Source organism: Dermacentor albipictus, chromosome 1 (assembly GCF_038994185.2).
Source record: "Dermacentor albipictus isolate Rhodes 1998 colony chromosome 1, USDA_Dalb.pri_finalv2, whole genome shotgun sequence".
NCBI classification, from domain to species: Eukaryota; Metazoa; Arthropoda; class Arachnida; order Ixodida; family Ixodidae; genus Dermacentor; species Dermacentor albipictus.
Window position 1 is genome coordinate 401,472,938 of NC_091821.1, and position 26,604 is coordinate 401,499,541.

Below are 26,604 nucleotides of genomic sequence, written 5' to 3' on the forward strand. Positions count from 1 at the left end.
TAAGAAATGTGATATCACGACGATTACCTTCCTTCTCGCATTTTATTCGCACTCTTTCGTGACTGCGATCGCGTACTATACATGTGTGCGCAAGATGTGCTCCGTGAAACACCGTGCCTATATACGCCAATCGCGTCACGTGTATGTCAACGGGTTTACCGGCGCATTCGTCGCACGCCTAAAGGTCAAGCGGTTAAGGTACGTCGGCGACAAGAGCCTTGCGCAATCTTGCATCACCCGGCCACTTTCATTGGGCGCACTCAACGCCGCTACACGGACAGGTCGGCGTCGCACACTTCACGTCGCGTTACCTTTGCTCCAATAAAATTTTAAAAGTAACTATCGAAAGGATTAATTTGTGAGGTATTAAAATTACGTAAACGCTATTAAGACTACAAACTTTTGTTAAACAATCATCTTTACATAATTTATTGGCAGCGACAATCGTGTAAAGTTCTGTCAGGGCTTCAGTACAGCGCCTAGTTTGTATCAATCCATGCTGCTCCGCCTAAGTCTCAGAGGGATTGCGGCGCACGCGAGTCGTATGTCCGCCATGATGCCGGCGTCTAAAGAGAAAATAGGCAGTTTCTATCTGCCAGCACCAAAACTAGCAAGAGTCCTCAATCGCTCAACGATTCCTGCTGCAGGTGTGAAAGGAGCTGCAGAGACTCTGTGCGAGGCAATGTCCCACCTGGTACACGAAACCACGTTTCATCAGTTGTCCCAGTTGCAACTCAGCTAAGTCTTAAGGAGCCTCGCAGTGGAAGGCTAACAAAGCCGCCGAGGAGGTTTGAGACGTCCAGCACGACTCTCCAGCCAGTTGCGCTCAATCCCAAAGCAGCATTGCACAAAGAACACTTTGAGGTGATCAACCGCATTACAATCGAAATGCGGCGGCGCTTTGGTCAGCCTGGCATTGAGCAGCTAGTGAAATTAGAGGGCACGTTGACTGACGCCGCCAGAGGAAGACGATTCTCGGCTGACGACCGAAACGGGACCTTAGACGTGCACGCAGCTGATTTTGACCTATGCCGGTCTTTCGGCGCAGTTCTTACATGTTCCTTCTATATTGTCCAACGCCGAGTCTTTATCAACAAAAAGCATTTCCAAGATTCTGCAGGCAAAATCTGAACAATTCCATAAACTGCTGGACGCAAGCCGTCGAATACACGCAACTTCTTTCTCGAGCTGCACCTGTAGCTTCGGCAGAACGCTCATTTAGCGCTTTACGCCGAATTAAAAGTTATTTGCGGAAACGCGGAGGAGGCTAAAACATCTTTTCACTCTGCACATTCACAAGGAAAGGACCGCCACGCTGAACTTAGAAGATATCAAAGAAATTGTCACCAGCACTGCTGAGCGAACTGCCACTTTTGACCTTTGAGGTGATCAGTAAGGCATGCGTCTGTCATCGAACCTTTTAAATCTGGAGCAGACTTCGTGCACTAAATATGTGCACCTATCCATTGCTCGCCTTTACTCTCTCTCCGCTAGTTACCTCTGCCTTGAATTACCGGACGTGAGTCCATAAGCACACCATTTAGAGCTGTATGATAAAGCGGCACTGCCTTGAATAAGCTTGTGCGCATAATAATCATTCTGCTGCGAGTACCACGATGTTCCGCGCACAGCTTTTCCCCGTCCCCCTTCGAACGCTGTTTGTTTTCACGTGAACAGCAGATCGGAATGCGAGTTCCTAGCCCGCTGTCAAGCAGAAACTAAAAAGACTGGGTTATTCATTTAACTTCGCTTGACGAGGAGGAGTGATAACCCCGAGCTTTCGCTTATAAACCGATACACTGCTTTATCAATACATGTATATATTGTAAATGTAATTACATCTGCGGAGCATCGATCTTCGTACCTCCCTCAAATGTGTCGAGCTGTTCATATGCATATCTATTGTGCATGTGTGTAGTATAAAATAAAACGTATTAACTTTTTATTGCGACAGCAAGTGCATGGACACCCCAGACGCATTTCTGCCGTCGGCATCGCCATGACATTCCGTATAACGTCGAAGGGCGATAACACCGTCGCTGCTCTCCCTAGGCTCTTATGTGCGAGGGAAAGCTTGCGAGTGGAGACGACGATTGTAGCTCCATATCGCCCACGCGAAAGGAAGGAAAGCGGGAAGGAAGCGCGCCGTCTTCCGTCGCGCGCGAGGCACCGGGGGTAGAGGAGGGAGGGAGGGCGGCGTTTTACTCCGGCTGCAAATGCGTATGTGGCGGCTGCGCGAGGTCGTGCGGCCGTGTCTTGAAAGCGATCTGCGTTGGGGGCAGAGTGCTGCGTCGACGGTTCGTAACTCTGCGCGTGCTGTGTTCTCGGCGCTCAGTTTGCGTTGAAGTGAAAGACAACACGAAGGTCACTTCACTCGCTGCTGCTGCTGCCGCGCTTCATCGTTTATGTACGTGTGATAAACCACAACAAACTTGAACATATCAGTTGCAACTGTTAATATTCAGAACGATACTGATTAGATGTGTGGTTTACGCAGAATGCCATGAGTCGGGCTATACCAAAGGCGAAGTGAGTTTACTAAAATCTTTTCGCAATTTCAAGTGCCGGGCACTCTTGAAAATCAAGAGAGATCACGCATGACCTTTGATTCGATTCCCGGCTGGAAAGGCCTAATCTTTACGTAGGCGAAACGAAAGCACCCGTGTACTTATAGCAATATGTGAATGAATTAGACAACTCTGGGTTGTCAAGATTAATCCGGAGCACTCCATTGGTTGTCTCGCATACCTGCATTGTTGGTTCCCAAAATTCCAAAAATGCCAAGAATTTCTAAAACCAAACATTTTAAAGTAGGGGTGTGCGAACAGTGACTTTTAAGACAAATTAGAATACGCATTGAATAGTGCCAGAAGCGAATCAAACCTAGTACTTCTCGAATAGTTATCAAATAATGAACAGCCGTTACCACAATTAATCTAAAACAAGTTGACATCCCAGTAGCAAGTTTCTCTCATTGCATAGTACGTTATGAAGCGTTGTTTATTAAAATCACAAGCGAAGCATTAGAAGCGATCAAGCATAGTTTCTTCGCATGAAAAAGACTTTCAGTGAGCGCGAATGATTGCTGTAAGCTTTTAAAGTGTGGCTATTGAAGTGACGTAGCCTGCTCTACGGCGCAAGTTCCGCTCTTTTATGTCTATACTATGCCCCTGGGGTGCACATGATAGTTTACCGTATTTTGACTCAAATTGAATGTTTCTTAGGGCGCAGTTGAAATTTTCAAATATTCGAAAAGTATTCGAAAAGTATTCATATTTACGAATAGTGACTATTCGATTCGTAATTAGAAAGTTTCGAATTTTCGCACACTCCTATTTCAAAGAGAATAATGCAAAGAGAACTGCACGGAAACTGCATCTGGCAATTCCAAGAACGCGTGGCAACATTTACCAATAGAACCTATGTCCTAAACAGAATCACTAAATTGTAGATAATTCATTGATAAAGCAGAGTTAACTTACCCCTACATTTGCTTGGCTTCATTGTTAATTTTCCAGCACAACAGTAATCCCCTCGCCTGCCCCGGTGATTCTCCTCCCTTTTAACAACAGAAACTGCTGTGACAAAACACGTCTCATTAGTGACATATCGTTAGCGCACGAGCACATTTGCATGTCGCAGACTGTCGCCATTATGCACGTGCGCCCATGCGTGCTCGCGCATGCGTGGTTCTCTTGCTCTCAAAATCGCGTCTCGGACATGCCCCCACAGTGTTCACGGGAATTAAGCCAAGGATAAAAGCGCAACAGTGTTGTATGCAAACCTACCCAAAGCCGCCGGCCCCGAGCATCTTCATGTTCTTGAAGTCACGCATCCGTGGAATAAACGTAGCGAATGGAGGTGGTTTAGGTGGATTCATCTGCGAAGCAAACAACATGCGCAGGGTTATGACAGAAAGGCTAAGATGAACAGAGCGATAGAGATCACCTGCTACGAGGTTCTGTGACGTTCGTATACGTGCTCCTTGAGAATTGCAATAAAAATCAGCCTCGCGTTAAAAGATAACGGCGGCATCGTAACTGCTCCCCAGTCGTATCGGCTTTCTTGTTCATGTCTATGCCTTTCTTTTCCATTCAAATTTAACATCTCATGCCGGACAAAGTATAATCATTATCAAAACAAGTCGGCGGTGTTTAGCATATTCGATATTCTGAAGTCTAAAGGCACCACTTAATCTGTTTGCTCTCAATTTCTCCAGCCCGTGTTGTGGGAACACGAAGATCTTTGATGGAGTCCGTGTACAGTTTAACATTAGGAAGAGCCAGCAGAATAAGGCTAAGAGGTTATTAGGAATCATTGAATCACATTCACAAACAACATTACTCTTCTATTTAAGAATGGACCTAATATTGTACAAGCCTGGCGATGTTCAATGTGATTTAGGGGACGTTACGTTAAACGGGCCCACGAGTCATGTTGAGTAAAAATTCTTATTCTTCATTATATTTGCCTGTCAACATTGACTAGCATAACTGAATACCTTGATTATCACCGGTATCAGCATGTCGTTGAAACGGATGACAAGAAGCGCATATAATCAAAGGAAAAGAATTGTGTCGTTTTCGTTGGGCACCACTAAGACCGATTTCATGGATTGCTGTTGCGGAATGTCCGGTCTTACTGCTAGAAGGCCGTGGTCCTTCCTTTTTTCTTTTTGGGCATAACAGTGTTCTGCGAGCGTTATAGCCGAACATTATTAATCGACAGATCACGATATCGACTGTGACTGCACGCCCGTGGTATAAACACTGAACGATATATAAACCCCCGCGTCTTAATCTTGATTGTTTACTAATACAGACTACTCCCACGTTGCACAGCAACGCGAAAAATCTTTCCCATTTATGTGCGATGCCTCAGTTTTGAGTGAATGCTTACCTTCATCACGCAATGTAAAAACGGCGTTTTGCCGACTGTTTCCATCTCGCGGTTGCTATGTTCAATGATCGTTCATATCCGAATATTATTCCCATCTACTTAAGTGGGATTCACGCTACGGCACGGATTGCCGACTCAGTCAGCTGATGATGGTGACGCAGATCAGACTGGGAATATTGTTCGCGTTTGCTCGATAATAAATGTTATCGTTAAGAGAAGGGAGGGGTACTCCTACAGTACCGACGACGCCGAAGCTTTTTCGCTCAAGGCGGCGAGGCGAACACTTGAACCATTCCACGGCAACTTGTTCAACATTGTTCGAAATAATATGAAGCCTTTCTTTCATGTACTGGTCAAGCACAATTAGTGCCGCTAATCTGACTAAAACCGAGGAACTCTGCCTTAAACGATCCAGTCTTCATATGGAATTTGCGTGAGGTCTAATCTTCCTTATAAGGTTCTCAGCGGATTCTTCTAAGCAACACTTGCGCATGTTTCTATGCAAAACCTTTTTCAAACCACGCGTAAAACAACACGGTCATCGTTTTGAGTAAAACGCCTAAAATGCCCACCCGTTCAAGCTTGTTGACAATAGCGTCACCGATGGCCATCCAGTCCGTGACGGGCACTTCGGCGATCTTCTCCAAGGATGTTGCAACCTCGCCCACGATGATAGTCAGCTTGCGTACGGTGACACCGAGTTCTTTCGCAACTTCCGTGTTTTTCTTTATACACTGCGTCATCAACGATGTTGAAGATAGCAGATAGCATTCGTACAGAAAATCTACCCTGCTTACTCACGTGACAATAAAGAACACCTCAGAAAGTATGGCGCCCCGCATTGCATATTGAAGGCAGCTGCGTAGTTGACTAAAATATCTCTTTATTTGCGAAGACCCACAATCGCGTTGAGTTCTTCGTTACACATATAAGACTTACTTAAAGAAAGCGTCAATTAACAGATTCATTTGATGTTTTTGAATTGCATGAAATTTGCCCAAATTGCAACTTCATGAAATATATACGTAAAGTGCGCACACCTTGCCAAACAAGACAGCCTGTGTAATCTTGTTATGTGCATCAGCTGCAGGCTTCCTTGGAAAATCTTTGGAGATAACTTGCAACGCACTTCACAAATGAAATAAAATCACGAAGTTATGCTCGTCGTTCATCGCTATAGGTAAAAAAGTTTTAGACGCGGCACATCGGAGGAGATGCGGTACGTGTCGTTACCATGTTGTGGAGGCCGACCAAATTCTCGACCATATCGCGGATGTCCTGGTACGTGATGACCTGCTTGTTGAGCTTGAGGAGGCACTCTTGCGCGTGGAGAACCACCTCCTCCTGGCAGAAGTGCGACAGCGGCTCGCGCATCAGAGACACCTTGCTCTCGCGCTTGATGAAGAAGTCCAGCAGCACAGAGGCAGTCTTTGGAATCTGGAAACGAGCAGGTGCACATAGCGCTTTGCTATATATTGCTGTTTTTTTTAGCTGAGACCACCCGACGACAAGATGCATCCCTATAGTGTCGCTTGCAGGGCGGTAACATTTCAGAGTATACGGTCAGTCAAACATTGCACTAAGGGCTATGTGCGTGCTTATGTAGCCTCATAGACGCTACTACAAGCCAACAGCTGTGAACTAATGCCACCTTCAATCGCTATAATGTTTGTGCTTTTGCGTTGTTTCTCCACAGCAACAGTTCTTCTTTAGCAACTCAGTGTTACGAATGCTTGCGATCTTGTTCCCCTTTAAATGCCTCAGCATGCTTTGACGAGCTCCCCAGCCCTGTCACGCGAAACTTGCAATGCCTCATATTTGCACAAAAATTCGTAATTTAGAAACTTAAGGCAGTTAATCGTTATAACAGTGTAAATGTAGATGATTGGTAGCATTATAAGCGATAAGGAAAATTTTGAACCCGCCAAATTCAGAATATGTCTATAGAGACACATAGGGCTCCATAGAAAATGCGTGGGAAGGCCTTATAGTAGGGGTGGGCCAATGTAAATTTGGGGTTGGGCAACTTGAAATTTGGGATAGCCCAACTTAAATTGGGGTAGGCCAACTTGAAATTTGCAAGTGGGATAACCTGAAATTTACGGGTGGGCTAACTGAAATTTAGGGGCGGGCCAACTTATATGATGGGGGTGGCCCAACTTGAAATTTGGGGTTTGGTCTACTTGAAATTTGGAGTTCGGCCAACAGAAATTTGAGGGTGGGACAGCCGGAAATATGGGGGTGGGCCAACTGAAAAAAGAGGAGTGGGCCAATTTTAATGTGGGGGTGGTCCAACTTTCAAATTTGGGTTGCGCCAACTTTTAAATTTGCTTGTGGGCCAACTTGAAATTTTGACATGGGCAAACTACATATCGGGGTGGGCCAAATAGAAATTCGGGGGCGGGCAGACTAAAATTAGGGGGTGAGCCAACTTGAACTTCGAGGGTGGACCAACTTTAAATTTGCATGTAAGGTAACTTGAATATGTGGGTCTGTCAACTTGAAGTTCGGGGTTGGGGTGGATAAAATGACATTTGGAAATTTGGAGGTGGGCCAACTTGAAATTAGGATGTCGGTTAAATTGAGATTTGGGGCGGCCCAATGGTCCATTGAACGCTGCTGAGCGTCCTTCGAGTTATGAACTCCTCGCAGGCAAGCGAGCGCGTTGAGACGCTTGGCGCGTTTTCATTGGGCCTCACCGTGGCGCAGTTAGAGTGCAGGCGAGAGCTTGCGCGGACAAGGCACGCGCGCAAAGCACAGGCTTGCGAGAGTGACAGCGCGCGTTGCATGGCAGCGTAGCGATGTCCTCTCCCCTCACGCAACTTCTCACGCGCTACAGCGGCAGCTGGCGTTCCCTTTGTCCCGCTCGGCTGCGTCGAGGCACGCTTGAGCCCGGCGTTCAGGCTCAATTGGGAGGATCGCTTTGAAGGGGCCGGATGCGGCGAGAACATCTGACAATTGTCTACCAAAGCCTAAGCATTCTTTGCCACCGCAAAGGCCGTGGTTAGACGCGCATAAGCTACGAAAAGCAAGTGAGCAAAAGTAAGCCAAAGCGAAGTCTCAGCCGAGCCAACCAAAATGCTTACGCATCAGCAGACCATTCTCAGAATTTCTGTAGCTGTCTCTGTTCCCGTGTTGAAGTGTTTAAATTCAAGCCACTGGATTCGCTTATGCATGCTTCTTAATTTGCTCTGCGTGCTCGTTACGCCGGTCTCCCACACCGAAGCACGCGCCGCAATGGACTCTTATCTCGAGGCTACATATGAGCATCTTAGATACCACAGCTCGCCGAGGTGGCGATGGTGCGACAGCATATCCCTTCTCGAGGCGATAAACCGCAGGATAGCAATCGGCTTTGAATCGAATTCTGAGGTATTACGTGACTAAACCACGATTTGATTACGAGGCGCGCCGTAGTTGAGGACTCACGGATTAATGTTGACCACTTTGGGATCTTTAACCCCAAAGCACGGGACACGGGCGCGTTTGCTGTTCGCCCCCATCGAAATGAGATCATCGCGGCCTGGATTTGATCCCGCAACCTCGTGCTTAGCAGCGCAACACCGTAGCCGCTAAGCCATCACGGCGGCTGAATAGCATCCTTTTCTCGCAGAACTTAAATGTATTTGTTTATTGCGATACCTAATGTCACGATGACATGACGATTAACGTTACCGGCGACCTTATGGACCTTTTCGTGTAGCAAGCGCACGTAGTACCGGCTTTTGCCCGAGAAAGGACAATCGACAGACAGATTCTCTCTGAATTCCATCTATAGTAATGTAGGCATAAGCCCACTTTACTAGACGGGAAACCAGTAATGGCCTGCCATCTACAGATTCGTTTCACTTGGACATTACGCTCCTTGCACGTGCCAGCACAAAATCGGACGCAACATCGAACTTCTCGTGTGGTTCCATTAACGTACTCCACGGCTGCGAAATGAAGCGCAACCAGTGTCTTCTCTTAACACTCTTATAAAGGTGTAATGTGTGAATAAACCGGCTGCAGTATTGCTAGAGCTGAGGGTCGAGGTGGTGGGGCATAGCTAAAATTATTAGTAATTAGTGGTGACACGCTTGTGAAGTTATCTTGAAAAAAATACGTTAAACCCATGTTGTCAACATGAGTCTGCCCTTTTCGTCAAGCAGATACGATCGAGTTCACGCAATTGGTTTTGCGGCAGAACTGTCGCGCAATGAATAACTACGCCCTCTATAACATGCAGTAAGATGTTCTACCTATACTCAGCCCGTCATGGTTGTATTAAGACATGAAGTACACAAGTGTGAGAAAGGCAAAAGTATATTGCTGCAAATCCAAGTTCCTCACCCTGGGGTAAAGCGAGACGAGCAACTTCGCCGACACTTTTCGCTTGTCCCCGCCTGCAATATATAAGGAAATCAATACGGGCAGATTATATTACTTCACAAATTATCTCGATGTAAGAATAAACAAGTATGCCTTTTTATGTGCAATTCAACTATTTCATGTTAAGTTGATCTAAGATTACCAGGAGGAAGAAGTGCGGCAGTACAAACCGTCCTAAAAAAATATCATGAGCGATTACTTCTGTGCAGCTTTGCAATGAAGATGGGAACACTGTTCCCTGGGCAACGTTCTCCTCACCAGGCGCTTCGAATATTGTTTAGACACTGAAAGTTGTAGGAAGCCGTGTGGGGAGCATCTTACCTCGAGTTTTTTTTTTAATTGGTTCAATATTAGAGGAGATTGGAGAAAACGGACATGTCGCGTTGACACTGCCTCCAGCAGGTAAACGTGGCTGCCAACTCTGTTTTTGCCTCGACTAGCGCCCACAAGCGATATTGATTTCTTGCCCTCTCCCGTACCAGTGCTGAAGATAGCCAATGGACCACGTTACCTTGAAATCGCAACGCCCACACTATATTTAAATATTTTTGCGCGGCACACTTTTAGTGGCAGTATAATGTCGCGAGTGCTGCATAGGGCGATTTACTGAGCTTACGTGTCATAAGCGGCGACGTTGCAGGCAGTGCGTCTTACGCAGCTAAAGGCATTTGTGCGTGTAACCTAGGGATGCCAACCCTCGAGTGGTTGGAGCGGGAGCGGGCGCGGCTGGCGACGACCGAGCCTGTCAGTGTGAGGAGCCGCCATTCCAAGGGTGTGAGAAAATGTAACAATTTTTTTAGTCCCACTATGTCGCAATTCACAACAAGAAATGTGCGGTTCAGTAGCCTGGCAGACACGACTACCAATACAGATTGTGACACTGTGAACGACTAGGGGCCCGCAACAGCATAGAACCACAGCCAAAACTACACTGCCTTCATGTGCTTATGGCAATACAACAGAAGACAAATGAGAAGAATGTGCAGACCAGCTGTCAAGCACTATAAAAAGGAAATCTGGTCTATTCATTGTCATCCAGTAGAACATAGACAAAAGTCAGGACGTGTGGCCGTCCCGACTGGTTCAAGTCGGAAGTCAGAGCTTTTACTGAAAAGCCAGGACTGTCCCGCAAAATTCTGGATGGTTTATAACTCTGGTGTGTAAACTTTGACTCTCTGGCAGGAAGCGAATTTCGCTCGAGAGGGAGGGCCATTGGGATCCTTTAAGAAATTTCAGCCGTTCGCACAGTACAGCTGCTTGAGATGTAGACCCAATTGGCACAACGTGATCTATGCGGGTCACGTTTGCCTGTTTGCAATGCCCAAATATGGTGATGGGCCCTAGAGAGTACACGGCGTTCCTCAGTTCCGCATTAATTTCGTCTGCTAAGAAATTGTACTGGTTTGGACAAAGACTAACGTTTGCCATTAAGCATGGAATCAGTGCCGCTGTATACCTGTGTCAGCGCCGCTAATAAGGTCACTGGACGTACCGGGCTTCTCGGTCGACGAAGCAGCAGCAACGGCCATGTCGCTTGTTCTGCGTGCGCTCGGCTCTTGAATACGTGGTGGAAGCGTGTGCGATGCTGGCGTCCAGGACTCGGGGGACAGCACTCACTCCGGCCAGGTCGCAGGGAAGTCGCCGTCGTTTCAGAAGCGGTGCTACGACGCTGTGCTGCCACGCGGAGGCTGGAAGGCACGCGACCACCTCGATCTTCTTCTGCTTCTTTGAGTGAACCGGCAAGCCCCCACGTGGAGGCATCCTTTCCTTGACGATGACGACGATCCTCTTCTAAAATGACACGAACGTATTTTGCAGAATAGGCCGCCAAATGGGTTGTATTACGCTAACAAAAAGATATCACGAAAATTGGAAAGAAACGGAATATAAATTAAGTAGTGCATACTACAGTAGTCAGCCTTGCAAAAAAAAAAAATTGGCAGTCCGCATCTCACGATGACTGTGCACGCTAATGCGCTTAGCGTTGAATCAACACAGCGACACGACGTATTGCTGACGTCGAAATCGGTTATGCATGAGGCGTGTACTGCAGCGGGGCTCCTATTTCGCGCTTCCTTAAGAACACTCGGCGCCACATAGCGGCGCCGCCGCGAAGGCTGCGCGTGGCCTCCGAAATGCATGGCACGCCTGCGCGCACGAACGCTGAGAAACGCGCCATGCGGCCGCCGAGCTCCTCCGTCGCGCTCATGATGACGATTAATTGCCAGCCGCATCCCCTTTGAAAGGAGCGGTGACAAATGGTCACCTAGATTGCTTGAGTTAATCAGGTATGCTATGCATGCTTTTCATTCTAGCATTTTATGCGAAGCATATTACCAGAGTTCAACCCAGCTCATCAGGCGCGGCGGTGTCGCCTTCAATACCACGTGACACCATGACGTCATGACAGAGGAGAAACGGGGCTCCAACTCGCGCCGTCGCCTTCAAGGCTGACCACGTGACACCGTGACGTCACGACAGAGGAGAAACGGGGCTCCAACTCGCGGCGTCGCGGCGGTATATAAGCAGCTGCGATTGCCTCTGCTAGACACTCACGAGGTGAGATGCCTCCTGGAGACAGAGCTGCTCCTTGGAATGAGAAGCGAAGGCTGCGGCGTGCTACAGAGACTGTTTCGAGGTGGCTTTGCTACGGCGCAGTGACTACGCGCCCCGCATCGGACGCGGTGAGCGTCGAGCAACGCAGCGTTCGGCGCGACAACGGAATGTGCGCCTGAGCAAGCGCCGCACGCCTGAGCCGACGCCGACGACACCGGCTTTTCTGCGACACGAGCTCCTTAACGCTGTCGCGTTAAAATAAAGGCTAATATGCTTCGCATCCTGGGCTTAACCTTAGCTAAGCCACAGCCAGTTTTTTCTGCACGTCTTTTATGAGCTTTTTTTTTTCTTCCTCAAAACGTATCAATCTACCTTCTACCGCTAGGGACTTTAGTACCACTGCCTATGCCTGTAACGGGTCCGGTCATATCAATCTCGTCCCTGCTTTTTTCCACGAATACTCTAGACGTCTCTTGCTTATCTCGACTGCTGACCGGTTGATGCTTCCGTCCACTTTAAGTCCAAGCGCTTCTTGGAGGTGTGCGCTACCTATATGGGTCTCACTGGGTGAATCCCTTCGCATTCTATTAGAATGTGCCGAGTGGTCTCCGGATTTTTGCTGCAACATACACATGTCTCATATATTTGCGAATATCTGCTCCGGTTTTTCCTTAGGCAACCAGATCGAGCCTCAGAGAGCAGTTGAGGCACTTCCCTTCGTGTTATGGTACCGATTTTCCCTTCTAATTTATTTCCTAATTCTTGTAAATCTACATGGCATTTTTGTTTCCGTTCTTTGCATCCAATTAACTGGCTCCTGGTTCTCTATTTACACTTTCAGTTACCCTTTACTTGGTTGGCAACTTTCTTGACCTTTTCATCCCTTATGTGTCCACGTTTTTCAGGTAAAGATACTTGCGCACTTTAGCCGCCCATTTACTTCGATCCATGTTTCTGAATCTTCAACACTAATTTTGCTATGCGCTTCTCTGACTTGTTTTTAACGACTCCCAACCTGTGTCACCCTGCACGTACTGCCTCATTTGAGGATTTGCCGTGGGCTGCCATAGCCAACCGGCCTACCGATCTTTGGCTAACTTCGAGCCGCTACAAGATTAGATTTTAAGAAGAGGATGGCATTTGCGAACGTTAGCGCTGGTACCATTACCACCATTCCTCCTTTCCAGCATTCCACGCACTTTTTTCACGCATTCCACGCTCTATTTTCACTATTGCCGCATTCCGCTTCCCCCTTATTTTCAAATTATCTTGGTGGGTGCTTGATTAAGTCTTTCCTTCGTCCATGTATACGCCGAGGTATCTATATTGCTTGGTTATGGTTATGACTTGCTGTTGAATTGACACCAAGTAATTACTCGTCTCTTCATTGAAGAACGTAATTCGCGATTTCATTGTACTAAACTCACGGCCTAGAATTGTCGCTGCATTGTCACAAATATTGGCAAGTGTTTGTGAATCTCTTGCATTGTCCGCTAGTAGCACTATGTCATCCGCATACATCAGTCCGGGGACCTTCTGCTTCCCCATTTGTCCATTACCCATGCATGAGAAACTAAACCCTAATCAACTGTTTTCCAGTTGGCATTCCATGACCGTGTCATAAAACGTTAACAATAGAGACAGAAGACATCCTTGCTTCAGTCCTTAGTGAACTTCCGCCACTTCATCACATATTCGGCCTTCCTATACAAGTTTCGTTGTCTGTATATATTTCTCTCAGCAGCTCCACGAAATCGTCATCTACGCCTTCGTGCTTGAGAATATCCCATAACAATTCCCTGTCCACGTTGTCGTATGGGCTCCCTCAATATCTAGAAATTCTATCCATACAGGTCTGTTTGGAGCTCCTGAAATCTTTGTGCACCGAGTTTGTACAAACGTCTTATCCTCTAAGCGTCTGCCTGGTCTGAACACATTCTGTAGTTCCCTCAGTACATCATTTTTTCCCACCCACTTCGACAGTTCAAATTTTATGGCTTGCATTGTCATTCTATTTATCACCGACGTTGCTGTAACTGGCTTATACCAGCTGGTCCTACCCTTAGCACTTTTGCCTTTGTAGATGAGGTTCATCATGCTTCCACGCCATCCAACCGGAATTTTCTTCATTTCAATCACCAGCTCAATTGCATTAGCAGTACCTTTGCTCGTTGGAACGAGGTTTTTTTATTAGCTGTATTGGGATTTCAACAGCTGCGTCTTCTAGTGGCACTGCCGAGGTGTCCGCGCGTGACCACTGAGACAAGATGCGTGGCAAGGCTCCATGCGTGCGAACACTGAGAATTTTTCCCTCGCTTTCCGCACACCCAGTGGCATACACACTGTGACCCACGTTCACGAGAGGTTCATTGAAGAGCGACACATATACCGAGTGAATTTGTGACACTGCCTTTTTAACGTCGGGTTGCTGTTCTTCAGGAACGCGTACGACGTGGTTGCGATTCCGCCCAGCGCAGGTGAAATTTGAAGGGGCCCTGAACCGCCATTCGGGCTTTAGTGAAATAACGTAGTCCGCGGGTAGCATGCGCGGCTGTGAACATCTCAGCCAAGTTTTGCTGTCGTACGCGGTGCTCGCAAGAGCACGAAGTCACTTTTGCATCAAAGGCTCTCTTTTCAACGCATTCTCTTCTGGACGCTTTATTTCTTAGTGAAGCGGATTCTCATATGCGGCCGCTATTGGTAGCTGTGGTCGGCTACTAGCGTAAATACCGCGGCCGCCGCGGGGTACCGCCACGAGTCCACTGGCTATAGAGTTACTGTATATGCTAGCAAAGCCTGTATATGCTACCTTTGGTAGCATATATAGGAACCAGTGGCGTAGCCAGAAATTTTGTTCGGGGGGGGCTACGCCACTGGCCCAATATATATATATATATATATATATATATATATATATATATATATATATATATATATATATATATATATATATATATATATATATATATATATATATATATATATATATATATATATATATATATATATATATATATATATACATGCGTGTGTGTGTGTGTGTAGCTGCACGTTGCAGCTCAGCCTCCTCCTTAAGAGGAAGCTTTAGCTCGGGTGCTCCTATTTAAGTACATGTAGAAGGGGAATTCGTTTTTCCCTGCAACCACTTCACCAAATTTGAGGAGGTTTGTTGCATTTAAAAGAAAAGGTTTATTTCTAGTGACTAATGGCTTCGAATTTTTCATTTAGGTGGTCAGTTATTTATTAAAAATTGGCCAAAATTGAAAATTTTCAGAAAACGAGACTATCAAGTTTAAAACTCCGTGACTCAACAATGAAAAATGATATCACAATTCTGTGGATTGCATCTAATTGTACATCTACAGCGGACAAAATAGATATGTTACACATGAATCTCAAAAAAATTTAGTATTGTGGAAATACGGCTTTTGCAGAACCCTTGTACACAACGTAACCAATTCACGTAAGATACAAATTGACACAGCAAACTTGTCCGCTTTGACTGTTATAATAAATGCCGTTTACAGAACCACAATATCTGTTCTTCATGCATAGCTATTAGTTCGTAAACGTCGTGCTTCTATTTTTTTAAGCTTTCGAATTTTCCAAAATTTTTTAAACAAAATGCAGGCCCTAAATCGAAGTTCTGTTTCCAACAGACACTAGGATTTAACTTTCTCTCTCAAATGCAACCAATTTCAATAAAAGCGATCAGCAGGATTATCTCAGAAAAGCGTTTCTGCGTTTTACAAGTATTCGAATATATAAGCCGCGTCGGATTGGGCCCGAGCTAAAGCTTCCTCTTAAACAATTTATCGACGGATCAAATACATGAATAATAACTGCATTGTCATTGCCAAAGCTGCTGCAAACGAATTCTTGAAAGTTACGCACTGTAAATACAAGTAAAATATGTATTTTTCATAAAATATTGTACTCGTATGTGCCAAAAATTGTGCCCAACATAACTGACGTCAATTCTTCCATGTTTTTTTGTATATTTATTAAGTAAAGAAAATACCACACGAACTTTAGAACTATATCAGTTCGAAACCAGGAAAGCAGTGCATGTCACTGATATGAAAAATTAAAAGGCAATGATCTGAACAATTAAGTTGAGGACAAATATGTTAATGAAACTTTGTCATTCAAGAACCGTGCTTACATTCTAGTATATATGCAATGGCCAGTGAAAAATCTCAATGACGCTGTCGTTTGTTCCAATGTATTACGCAGGAGTAGCTGTCCCTTGTCATGTATCGTGAGTAATTGCCCCGAAGTTATAGTCGCCACAGAGAGCACGTATAAAAAGCAGGAGTTCTGCAAGATATATGAGGGCAAGTCAAATGAATGAGCCAACAACGGGGTACTTTATTTAAAAGTAGTCTTCATGAGAATTTAGACATTTGTCCTATTGACTAACGAGTTGCGTGATTCCCGTCTTATAAATCTCCTTGGGTTGCTGCTTCAAAAAGTTTGTATCTGGTTCCCTTGAGCAGTTTTTTCGGCTGCCCCAAAATGTAGAAGTCGCAAGGTGACAGGTCTGAGCTGTATGGCGGATGTTGCAGCGTTTCCCACTTGAACTTTGCCAGTTTTGTATTAACCACATAAGCGACGTGGGGACAGGCATTGTCGTGGAACAAGATGACCCCATTCGTCAATTTTCCACGTTGTTCGTCCTTGATTGCGACACGCTGCCGTTCTGGCGTTTCACAATATCGGAAACAATTGATAGCCTCTCAAGATTTAGCAAATTCTGTCAGTAATGGACCCTGTCGATCGAAAAAAAAAGTCAACAACACTTTTCCAGCGGAAATGATGGCCTTTACGTTCTTTGGGCGTGGTAAATTCGAATGTTTCCACTGTAAGCTTTGCCGTCGTGTTTCAGGCTCGTAGTAGTGGCACCAAGGTTCGTCCCCGATCACAGTTGCAAACAAGAAGTCGTCATGCTCATTGTGATACCCGATCAGATGAGTCAAGGTAGAGCGAAACTTCTCGGTCTTCTCGCGATGGATAAAAATCTTGGGGATCCATTGCGCACCAAAGAGCCGATAACCGAGAAGCTCATGAATTATGGCGTGAACCGAACCGTGACTGATGTTCAGACGGTCTGATCGATGCTTATCCTCCGTTCTTGTTTCAGCAGCTCATGAACCTTTGAAATTGTGTGGGAGGTGATTGCACGATGGTTTTGGCCCGGTCTTGGAATGTCTTTGCAACGTCCTTTGAACCGTTTGCTCCAACGCTTCAGAGTGGTCAATGAAATGCAGTGTTCAACGTACACAGCAGTCATTTGGTTATTAATTTCTGTTTTGGAAACACCTTCAGCTGTCAAAAACTTCGCGACACCGAGCTGTTCAACTTTTGAAGTGTCCATTATGTGACGCAACCACATTCAACCCAGTGTATGAGAGCATTAAAGAACATTTATCTTCACACCTGCGTGTCACTTTTTTAAATGAGACATGCCGTTCTCCTACGCGCATGCCTCGCAGATAATGAACCGAACCACTATTGCGCGGTTAATTAGGGTAGGCTCACTTTCATTTGACTCGCCCTCGTACATTAGAAATGCAAAGATACAATGGGATACGCAAATGCGAAAATACGGCTTCCTAAAGGACAAAAAAGTGTCACTGGAAACAAAGTTCACTGCATGTATACACAAAACCTCGCAACAAGATATTTAAGTATACGTATAAGTCTCCAATGAGTCTATGTATGTAAGAAGTAACTGTATATAATGCGTCAAATAAGGCAAATAAACATGTTGCACAATCATAGATTCACAGAATTCTAGACTCCGCCCCCATTCCATCCACTCCCCCCGATGTATTGCGCGCGACGGAAGGCGGCGCGCTTGCTCCCCGCTTTTCTCCTTTGCGCACACAAGACTGAGCCACCATCGTCGGCTCACCCATTCCACCTCCCTTCCTACGCTTTCACTCGTACATACAGCATGCAACGCGTGGTCACGATGTTATCGCCCTTGGACTTTATACGAAACATGAGGGCGATCGCAGGAATGCGCCTGGAGTGTCCATATAATTGCTTTCGCAATAATATCATAAACGTATCCGGCAACTGAAGCGTCCCGTCGCCCATTACTTTCCGCAAAAGAAGTATCAAAATCGAACTTTCACCATGCGACAATTCGCTGCGCCGCAACAATGTATTTTTTTTTTCTGTGAGGCGGAGGCACCGAAATGAAAAAAAAAACGCATAGGCAAGTATGTTGGCCAGAATCTAATGCCTACTTCGGGCACCTAATGGGGCTACGGAAGGAATACCGAAGAAAACATGAGACGCTTGGTCCTCTGAGAACCATGCGCATACTGCTCAGTATCCTACAGCGGCGAAACAAGACTTTCCGGAAAGGTTCCGCTCAAGGAATGCGGTGCAATCCTTCGAGTCCCCACAGTGATGGCGGTGAGCGACTATTTTTTTTCTCGACTGCTAGCCAGAAAGCGTCCAAAACTCTGTCCGGTGAAAATCCACTCGGCCAGAGCAAACCGAACGCGCACCGAAGTGCACCGCACGGTGGCCGGGGCCATACGAGAAGAACGTATGCGCTCTGGCTTGCTCTGGCAGCCCGCGGGTAGGGTAGCGAGAACAAAAAAAAAAACACATTGAAGAGGCTCAATGTGTCCTCGCGAATAAAAGTCAAAGTAGAAAAAATAAATAAAAACGTAGTTACTTTGGCTGGCTTTAGTGTCTTGACATGGATGTCCTGGCGTAGGTTAAAAAAAATTTTGATATTTTTTATGTGACATGACGGCACAAATGAACCACCCCAACGCTTCGTCTCATTGGACCTCGCTGCCTGCTTTGTCAACTCGTCTGCTAGTGTGTTGATTTGGCTTGTCTCGTTGTATGTTCCGATGTAAGACTTTAGAAAAGTCAATAGACCTTTGACGTCAAATGTTTATAACAACATTAAACCCACAAAGTTCCGCAATTGACAATCTAAAGCACAACATTGGAAATGTCAATGCACCTTTCACATCAAGAGCTTATGAGATTTATACCCATAAAGTTTCGCAATTGATATCCATGCGCTCCATAGATTCCGTGGCCTCAGTGAGATGCCGCGCCGAGCCCGCTCACCATCAAAGCGCCCTTGAAACTTTGTGCTCGGATGGGACTGCTTGGCGTTTTGTGACTCCCGGTGTATGGGCGTTGCCACGAAATCCAGCCCGAGTTTGCAATCTTCGCGGTTAAATGTCTTTTCGAGCGTCAAAAAGACATTCTAGACAAAATCCAGCATGATTTCCGGCGCCGGGAGTCGCTTTGGTCGACGGTGCATGGGCAGCACGAAAAAATTTCGGGGGGGGGGGGGGCTGAAGCCCCATAAGCCCCCCCCCCCCCCTGGCTACGCCCCTGATAGGAACACTAACTGGCTAAGCTTACTGCGGCTCGCTGAGGACAATCGTGTTTGGCTTACGTTTAGCGCGTCGTAGGCACCGAAATCGGAAGTCGTGGCGTCTACGTTAACATGTAAAATTAAATTTGAACTGCGCGCAACGGGGACATTTAGAAGGCGAAGCATGGCGGAGCGTTGTGGGCACACCCCACTCCGCCATAGCCTTCGCAGTGCAAGGCATTGAACAAGGAACGGGAGCACCGCGGATGACGTGTTTAATTGCCAATAAATCATCTTCTGCTGAAGGCATACAAGTACCTTATGCGGCAAGTTATAATCATTTCATTCTCTATGGTATTAACGCGATGGCGTTAAGGGCCCCACGTCGCAGAAAATCCGGCGTCGGCGGACCCGTTCAAGCGTCGCTCCGACAAAAAAGGCGGACATAACCACACATACCCAACCACTCTTCTACCACCAAAGTTGCTCATACCTTGTCTTTCATTCTTCACAAAGTTATTCCTCAGAATTTTGCCAACGGCTGCCCACAAACAAATGTAATGAAGAAAAAAGAACACCGACAGCACAAATCGTTCATGTTAGCTCTTCTCAGACAAAAATATTAAAAGTGTGAAACAACAACAGAAGGTCCCGACCCACGCAAGAAGCCGTGTTTCCACCAGAAAGCATGTCTTCGTGCATGGTGCTCTCCGCCAGCGTTTCCCGGTAAACGTTACGGTTACATAAATGTTTCTGAAATCACCTATTTTCACATCAAATGCCTTCCTTCACTTCGATAAAAAGTGGTTCAGGGCCCCTTTCAATGACTATTCTTGTCATTGCAGACTGGCACACTCCTACTGGCACATACCCAGTGACCCAATTAAGTTGGCACCAAGAGGTTCAATGAAGACCAGCACAGACCCAGTGGTATATACCCAGTGCTCCAAGTCGGCGTCGAATTGTTTCTTCGAACAGCAGTACGTACCCAGTCCTGCATCTACAGTGACCCATGCCGGCGTGAAAGCGGTTCATTAAAGAGAGGCACATATGTACACATTGCCACCTACTCAATGACCCATATGTTCCCTCAGCACAGCATCCCGATGCGCCGTGCTGTCTGTGGCGGCGACCGACCGTTCCAGAGCCAGGATCCGCCATTTTGTACGTGTGAAAAAGTTGGAAACTTTTTAGTCCCACCGTGTCAGCGATACATCAGATTTCTTTTGCTGCACCAAATTTTTAAAAGATTCCTTACGGCAGATAGCACAAGTCTCGCCACTGAGCTAAATTACCCAATGAGACGGCCATTACTTCTAAAAAAATAAAGATGCTTAACTTAGCGATTAACATAATTCCTCTAATTAAGCTCTTAATTACTTCCCGGCACATATTTCAATGTACGAATAGCAGCCGGTGAGCTCATAAGACGTATTTATTTGGAACGAATTCTCAGGACTACACTAGCTTCGAGATAACTTTCAAAGTTGCTTTCACAGTTGCTTTAGCCTTTTTAGGTCAAGTGGCGTGAACCGTTTGGCTCCCCGCGATATCACATGGACATGCAGTTCTCTGCCACTTGCAGTTTAAAGTTTCACGAGACAGTAAAACCAGCGCAGCACCACATATTTCACGGAATTAAAACGCGAAAGCGGGGGCGGTGCAGAGTCGAGCGAATACGAAACCTTTCGAGCGCCCGCATCGTTGTCAAGGGTAACGTCAAATATGGACACTCCAGGCACATTTCTGCCGTCGCCGTGATGTTCCGTATAAAGTACCATCGTCACCGCGCACCGTATGCTGATATGTGAGCAAGAGCGTGCGTGTAGGAGCCGACGACAGCGGCTCAATCTCGTGCGGTCTTCCGACGGGCGCAAGGCACCGGGGGGAGGGGTCCCACTCCGGTGGCTGCTGCGTACGGCGCGGCCGCGCGGGCCAGAAAGCGATCTGCGATGGAGACACAATGTGCGGAGTGCTGAGAACTTCTTGTCAGGGTGTCTGCCGAATTGACATTTCCAAGTTTCCCGAGTTTTCCGGATTTTCCCCGAGTGCCTTTCCAAAATTCCCCGAGTTACACAGAACTTTGTTTTATGTCCAAACAGGCTGACGTCATGTTGCCCGCTGATGTCACTCTCTAGTAAGCATGTTAAAAAAAACGACTTAGTCCAGCTTGAATAGTGAAGACTGGTGCTTACTTTATTGAAAAAGAAAACAATTGAGGGGTTAGGAAAATGCACAGCGAATATCTTCTAAAAAAACGGTGAAGCTCATTGCAAATCAAGTTGAACATTTTCAAATACGAATAAAAAGATGCATACGGAAGCAAATATTTCTATCAACTGATGGCAAGCTCATTGATATGAAGTCCGAACTTTAGTGAGATTCTCTCAGCAGCTGGAAAATCAACCTCAACTGTCCTGACATACTCTCAGCCTGCGCACAACACCTCAGTGTTGCGTTTCACTGCTTTAACTAGTTTATTTTCGTATGGCTGGGGACACCTGCATCTCGGTGTCAGCCAACATTGTTTTTAGAGCTCGAGCTCCTTCAAAGAAGCGCCGGCACGCTTCCTTTCCCATTCATTCCTCAATGCGCCGGTCCTTTCTGCTATTGTCCTCCTTGCGCCGCGCGTTTGCCCCACGGACTATTTGAAGCATCCTCTTGGTCAGTTGTAGTCAACATACGATTTTTCGGTCTCCCTATGGGCGGCAAAAGCGTCCGAAAAATATGAATGCAAGTATTTTCGTGGCCTTAGGAGCTCAAATTGCCACAGGCACGTTCGAAAAAGCTCTGAAGGTTTGCCAGTGCACTTATTAGGCATATAGGTGCTTGTACTGTGACGGGAGACGGCCGTTGTGTACGCGTGTATAATTAGGGAATACATAGTGTCCCCGTGACAATTGCCCCTCACTACGCGTGTTAGGCTTCGCCGCGTAACATTGCTGTATCGAGGTGAAGCCGACTTTCAGAAATCAGTAGTATGCAACGCGTTGTGCTTTCTGAACTTCGAAGCCAATCGCGTGGATTACAAAGGCGGAGTCGGCGCCACTGCTGACAGCGGCGAATTCTTTCAATGAAAAACACAGCACCGAACGGCAAGAAGCTTAGTTGCCGCGGTGGTGGTTACGGCTGCCATATGCGTGCGAGAGCGCCGGTTCGATGCGGCGAGATAGTCAAAATGGCGACCGTGGCGGCTTTGATTAATGTCGTTTCGGACCTGCGATCAAGACAAGAAGTACGGAAAATCAGACTGCGAAGGGTTCTTGAGTCAGAAATTTCCGACGTTCTTATACATTGCCTCTATGGTGTACGTGGTGGCGCTGCCAAGCCGTCCGAATTATCGGGCATGCCCGAAAAATAGGGCGTCCGGAAAATGGCAACAATGGCAACGCCTCCAGCCGACGAGATGGCGTCAAAGACGATTCGTTATGATTCCTCCCTGTTACTCAAGCCAGCATTAGCGCGACTTTCGTTCCCTTTCAATAGAAGCACAACTTCCTCAAGTTTTCACCGAGTATTTCCAGACTTTCAAAATCCCCGAGAATCCCCGGTTTTCTCAGTAGGTACACACCCTGCGGGTGCGCTGTGTTTTCACCGCTTAGTTCGCGTTGAAGCGAAAGGCAGCACGAAGGTCAATTCACTCGCTGCTGCTGCCGCACTTCCTCACTTCAGCTTTCTGACAGCGAGTTTCTACGATGATCGAGTTAGGTGTGTTCATGTTTGCTTGCGAATGGATGACACCATGCTTGTTAATTTAGTGAGTAAGCAAATGTCTACAAGTTCATACGGCCGATAAAGCTACTATCCTACTTCGTATAGACCGTTTCATCGGGCGAGGAGGATAGGGCGCGCGGAGAGCCTTTCCTCCTTTCTGGCTTGGGCGATCCGGCGCGGCGCTGCTTGAAAGTATTGCTGTCGCGTGCTGCGGAACGATTTCGAGTTGTTTTAGATGGTACTTTGTGAAACTTAAGCCATGTCCATTCATATAAGGTCATCAAGGAAGCCTTTCGGTGCATAGGTAAGTACAGTAGGCGGAAATATCTCTTGGGGGCGCAAAAATGTGACGCGCTTTATCAGCCGCGGTGTACGCACAATATCAGTCGCGATGTGTGTATGTGCTGTGAACTCTTTTGCTTATATCGGTTTTAATTCAACAAAGAAAACCGGTGTCTCTGTATTAGCAGCATGAAATGGTAAATCTGCTCACTATCTGATCGCTTGGCGTAGGGAGCAAAACCTAAAGCATAAGAGCGCATGCTCATGCACGGCCAACCTAAGGCAACCACGAAACATCTAAGCGGCAGGCGCTATCAAACATTTGTGATGCACCGGCATCGTTCTCGCGCATTTAAAGTCTAGTAGGCTTCAAATTACCACATGTCTACGCTAGCATTTCCTGCATGAGGCCGACGGCGCTGCTCAACACAGCGATCACTGCGGTTGATGAACCAGCACGATACATATGTAAGCTGTGCGCTTCGGCATTGTCTTTTTGGCCTGCATACAGCCATAACATATGAGAGGGATCGCATAAAAAGAATGCGATGCCAACATTTCCGTAATACGTGTTAGTGCATCGTAGAGAACGGAACGAACACAACCGAAAAAAAAAATTCGGTTATCATCCTCTTTCTCGAAGAAGCAAGAGAAAACTGGCTAATGCCACGATAGGACCTCGCATACTCACTTCGCACAACGTTTATAAATATGAAACCGCTGATGCCGTATGCTTGGACCATGCGGTATATAGAACAAAGATATATGTAATCCAGCACCTACCACTGCTTAGGACGCTCGCGCAATTCGTATACAGTCCCTTTGCTGGAGAAGCTTAGTTCAGACTGTAAGGTATGCTGCTATCACTTGTCAAAACTATTTTATTCAGGGGCGGAAACCTCATCCATGGAACCAAGTAGTCACGCAATGTAACCTGCAGCGAACAGTTTGAACGCATGTCATAGTATAACATCACAACTCATATTGTAGCAGAACGGTACCGGCGCTGTTACGATCGTCGTGTATGTTTCATGGCTCGTAAACCGCAGCTTAGAAATAGAGGATAATACTGCGATATGGTCACACTAGTGGTTGGAACATACAGAAATACACAACTGATCTCCGAGGCTGATTGTAGGCTCAAGTATGCGCGCACACATCGCGCTGCGTGTTCCGTTTACCTCAACGCCAGCAGAAATTCCGGCCATGATGCCTTAAACCACTTCAGCACGTCTCACAGAACCGTTTACCACGTAGAAGACGCACGTCATACTAAACAGACCGCACGACCGCGAAAACAAACACCGTAACCTACCGCCGAGCGTATACCTGCCATGCATAAGACCGCTTTCACCCAAGCCAGTATGGCGCTGCTCATAGGCGGCGCTACTGCGTTCACAATATGGCGGCACCTACGAAAAAACGGTCTATAGCTGTCCAATAATTTGCTATCAAAATCGATGCTTCACCTTCCGGGCGAAACTGCGACTTTTTCTAAACATAGAACAGAACTGGAGAAGTAGCATTTTCTTCTGTCTTATAATGCAATACAATTATCTTTTTATTGAGAGGTTGAGTACTAGTGACATAATTATTATAGGTGGCTACGTCATTGGGCTAGTACTTGAATGTCCCAGATGAGTTGCAAATCGTGTCCTGCATTTACCTGAAGTTTTTATTACTAAAACTCTGTTCGCAATAATATTGATGCCTTAGACATTCTCGAGCATCAATCTGTCAATTTTGCGTGTCTTAATATTTGCCTTTAGTGTCCCTTTAGGAGGCTGCCGACCCTGAAGAACAGATAGCTTGTCAGTGCTTACCGACTTCTGATTGTAACTCAAATGTAGAATACTGTATAGTTAAATGAACACCAAAGTTGTAGTATATATTTGTACTTGCATTTCTTCCTTTTTGTCTTGCTTGCAATTTATTTTTGTCCTTACAGCTTTACATCTACTCTGAGGCACTTCGTCCATCTTTAGTTTCTTTTTCACCAGTACCTTTTATTTTGTTTATTCAATTAGACTGAAAGAGTAGAGAACAATTACATCCAGCCTATTATACACATCTGAAAAACTGATCTTTTTTTCTTTTTCTTTATAAGACAATATTACACCCTTCAAGAGTGGCCCTTCTTTTTCTTTTTCTTTGGTGGAGGCCCTCCACACTTCTGAGAGTCACCAAAGCCAGCAGCCTTTGCTGCTGCCTCTTCCACTCCAGGTGCTTTGCAGGCCTCCACGAGCCACTTGTCTTTCTCAGGCAATTCATCAACAGACTTCGAGAACACAATGGCTCGATCCACCTTTCGCCTGGTTTCTGTAGAATGAATAAAAGGAAACCAGTAAAAAAAGACATAAACACACTACTCTTACTCAAATGTAGATTGACACACCATAAAACATCACAGATCCCACACACTGAAGGAAGCTGAGTTAATGTGAAGTGTTTTCCATACAACAGATGTGATGATAACTTTCAAAGCTTCTATTTGCGTGCACTTCACTGCTGCTGTTGGGATTCACAAAGAGGCCATTAAAGCTGACCGATGCAGACCCTCACAGCACCCAATTTTACACAGCATAATTGCAAGTGAACCTCCCCAGTGCTGCATGCAGTAGAGCACATGTCATCTTGAGTATAATTCACGACACATAAGCGTAGAACGATAGAAAGCTGAGCTAGTCGGTAAGGATTCATCATGCGTTCGTGTTGTCCACTTCTCTTCTCTTGTGTCCTGTCTGCACGCCTCACCTTTTTGCATAATGAACACATAAGCGTAATGATAAAGAGGGCAAACCTTTGATGAGTCTAGCTCACTAAGCTAGACTCATCACCTGCTCTCCACGAGAGAGAACTCTTTATGGCAAACGATGGTGATGTTGCGAAATGTGTTCCTAACAATAGTAAAAAATAACTGAAGCTGTGAAATGCACTAGCTGGCCCACAAAAAAAAAGATGTGCATGCAACGTACCATCATTTCAACAGTGAAAGAAAGACGATTCGTGTGGGGACGTACAAAGAGCATGCCGAAGCCTGTCTTGGCAAGAAGCCCTCGACTTTGTGGCTGCTGTTATAGAAGAGACAACTGCACACTCGTTTAAGAGTTCTGCCATCTCACACATTCTCAATACTACTGAGGATGTTGAGCTACAAGACCAGCTCTCTAACTTTGGCACTGTGGCATCCAAATTCATGATAATGTACACAGAATACCTTGATTCGAATTTTGGTTTTAAGATGGAGAGGTCTTTTGACAGAGTGATTAGAAGGCATGCCCATAAATAAAGCTCTTCAATTACAGTGCAGCGCCTTTGTTTTTATTTCTGGATAAAAATTTAGTGGCCACCACCTTAAGGGCAACCCTGAACAAGCATATAGTGTTTAGACCGTTCGAGGGTCAAAGACGTAAATATAC

The 26,604-nt window shown here is 46.1% G+C and overlaps 2 protein-coding genes across 6 annotated transcripts in view; both read right to left on the reverse strand.

Annotated features, from left to right (window-relative positions):
• Positions 1-11,017, reverse strand: part of LOC135903566 (microtubule-associated serine/threonine-protein kinase 3-like) — a 32,920-nt gene extending 21,903 nt beyond the window's left edge. For 2 of the 4 annotated variants that reach the window (XM_065433889.2, XM_065433887.2), the window contains exons 1-5: positions 10,763-11,015; positions 9,232-9,284; positions 6,133-6,336; positions 5,472-5,633; positions 3,789-3,880 (exon numbers count right to left, since the gene is read on the reverse strand). In XM_065433889.2, the coding sequence (XP_065289961.1) occupies positions 3,789-3,880; positions 5,472-5,633; positions 6,133-6,336; positions 9,232-9,284; positions 10,763-10,799 (548 nt within the window). In that variant the 5' untranslated portion in view covers positions 10,800-11,015. Of the gene's footprint in view, positions 1-3,788; positions 3,881-5,471; positions 5,634-6,132; positions 6,337-9,231; positions 9,285-10,762 lie in introns of all 4 variants that reach the window. The other 2 variants (XM_065433888.2, XM_065433890.2) reach the window with 2 other exon arrangements.
• A 14,233-nt stretch (positions 11,018-25,250) lies between these two features.
• The window catches only part of Rpp30 (ribonuclease P protein subunit Rpp30), a 34,914-nt gene continuing 33,560 nt past the window's right edge, over positions 25,251-26,604 (reverse strand). For both annotated transcript variants that reach the window (XM_065433920.2, XM_065433922.2), the window contains exon 11: positions 25,251-25,504. In XM_065433920.2, the coding sequence (XP_065289992.1) occupies positions 25,308-25,504 (197 nt within the window). In that variant the 3' untranslated portion in view covers positions 25,251-25,307. The remainder of the gene's footprint in view (positions 25,505-26,604) is intronic.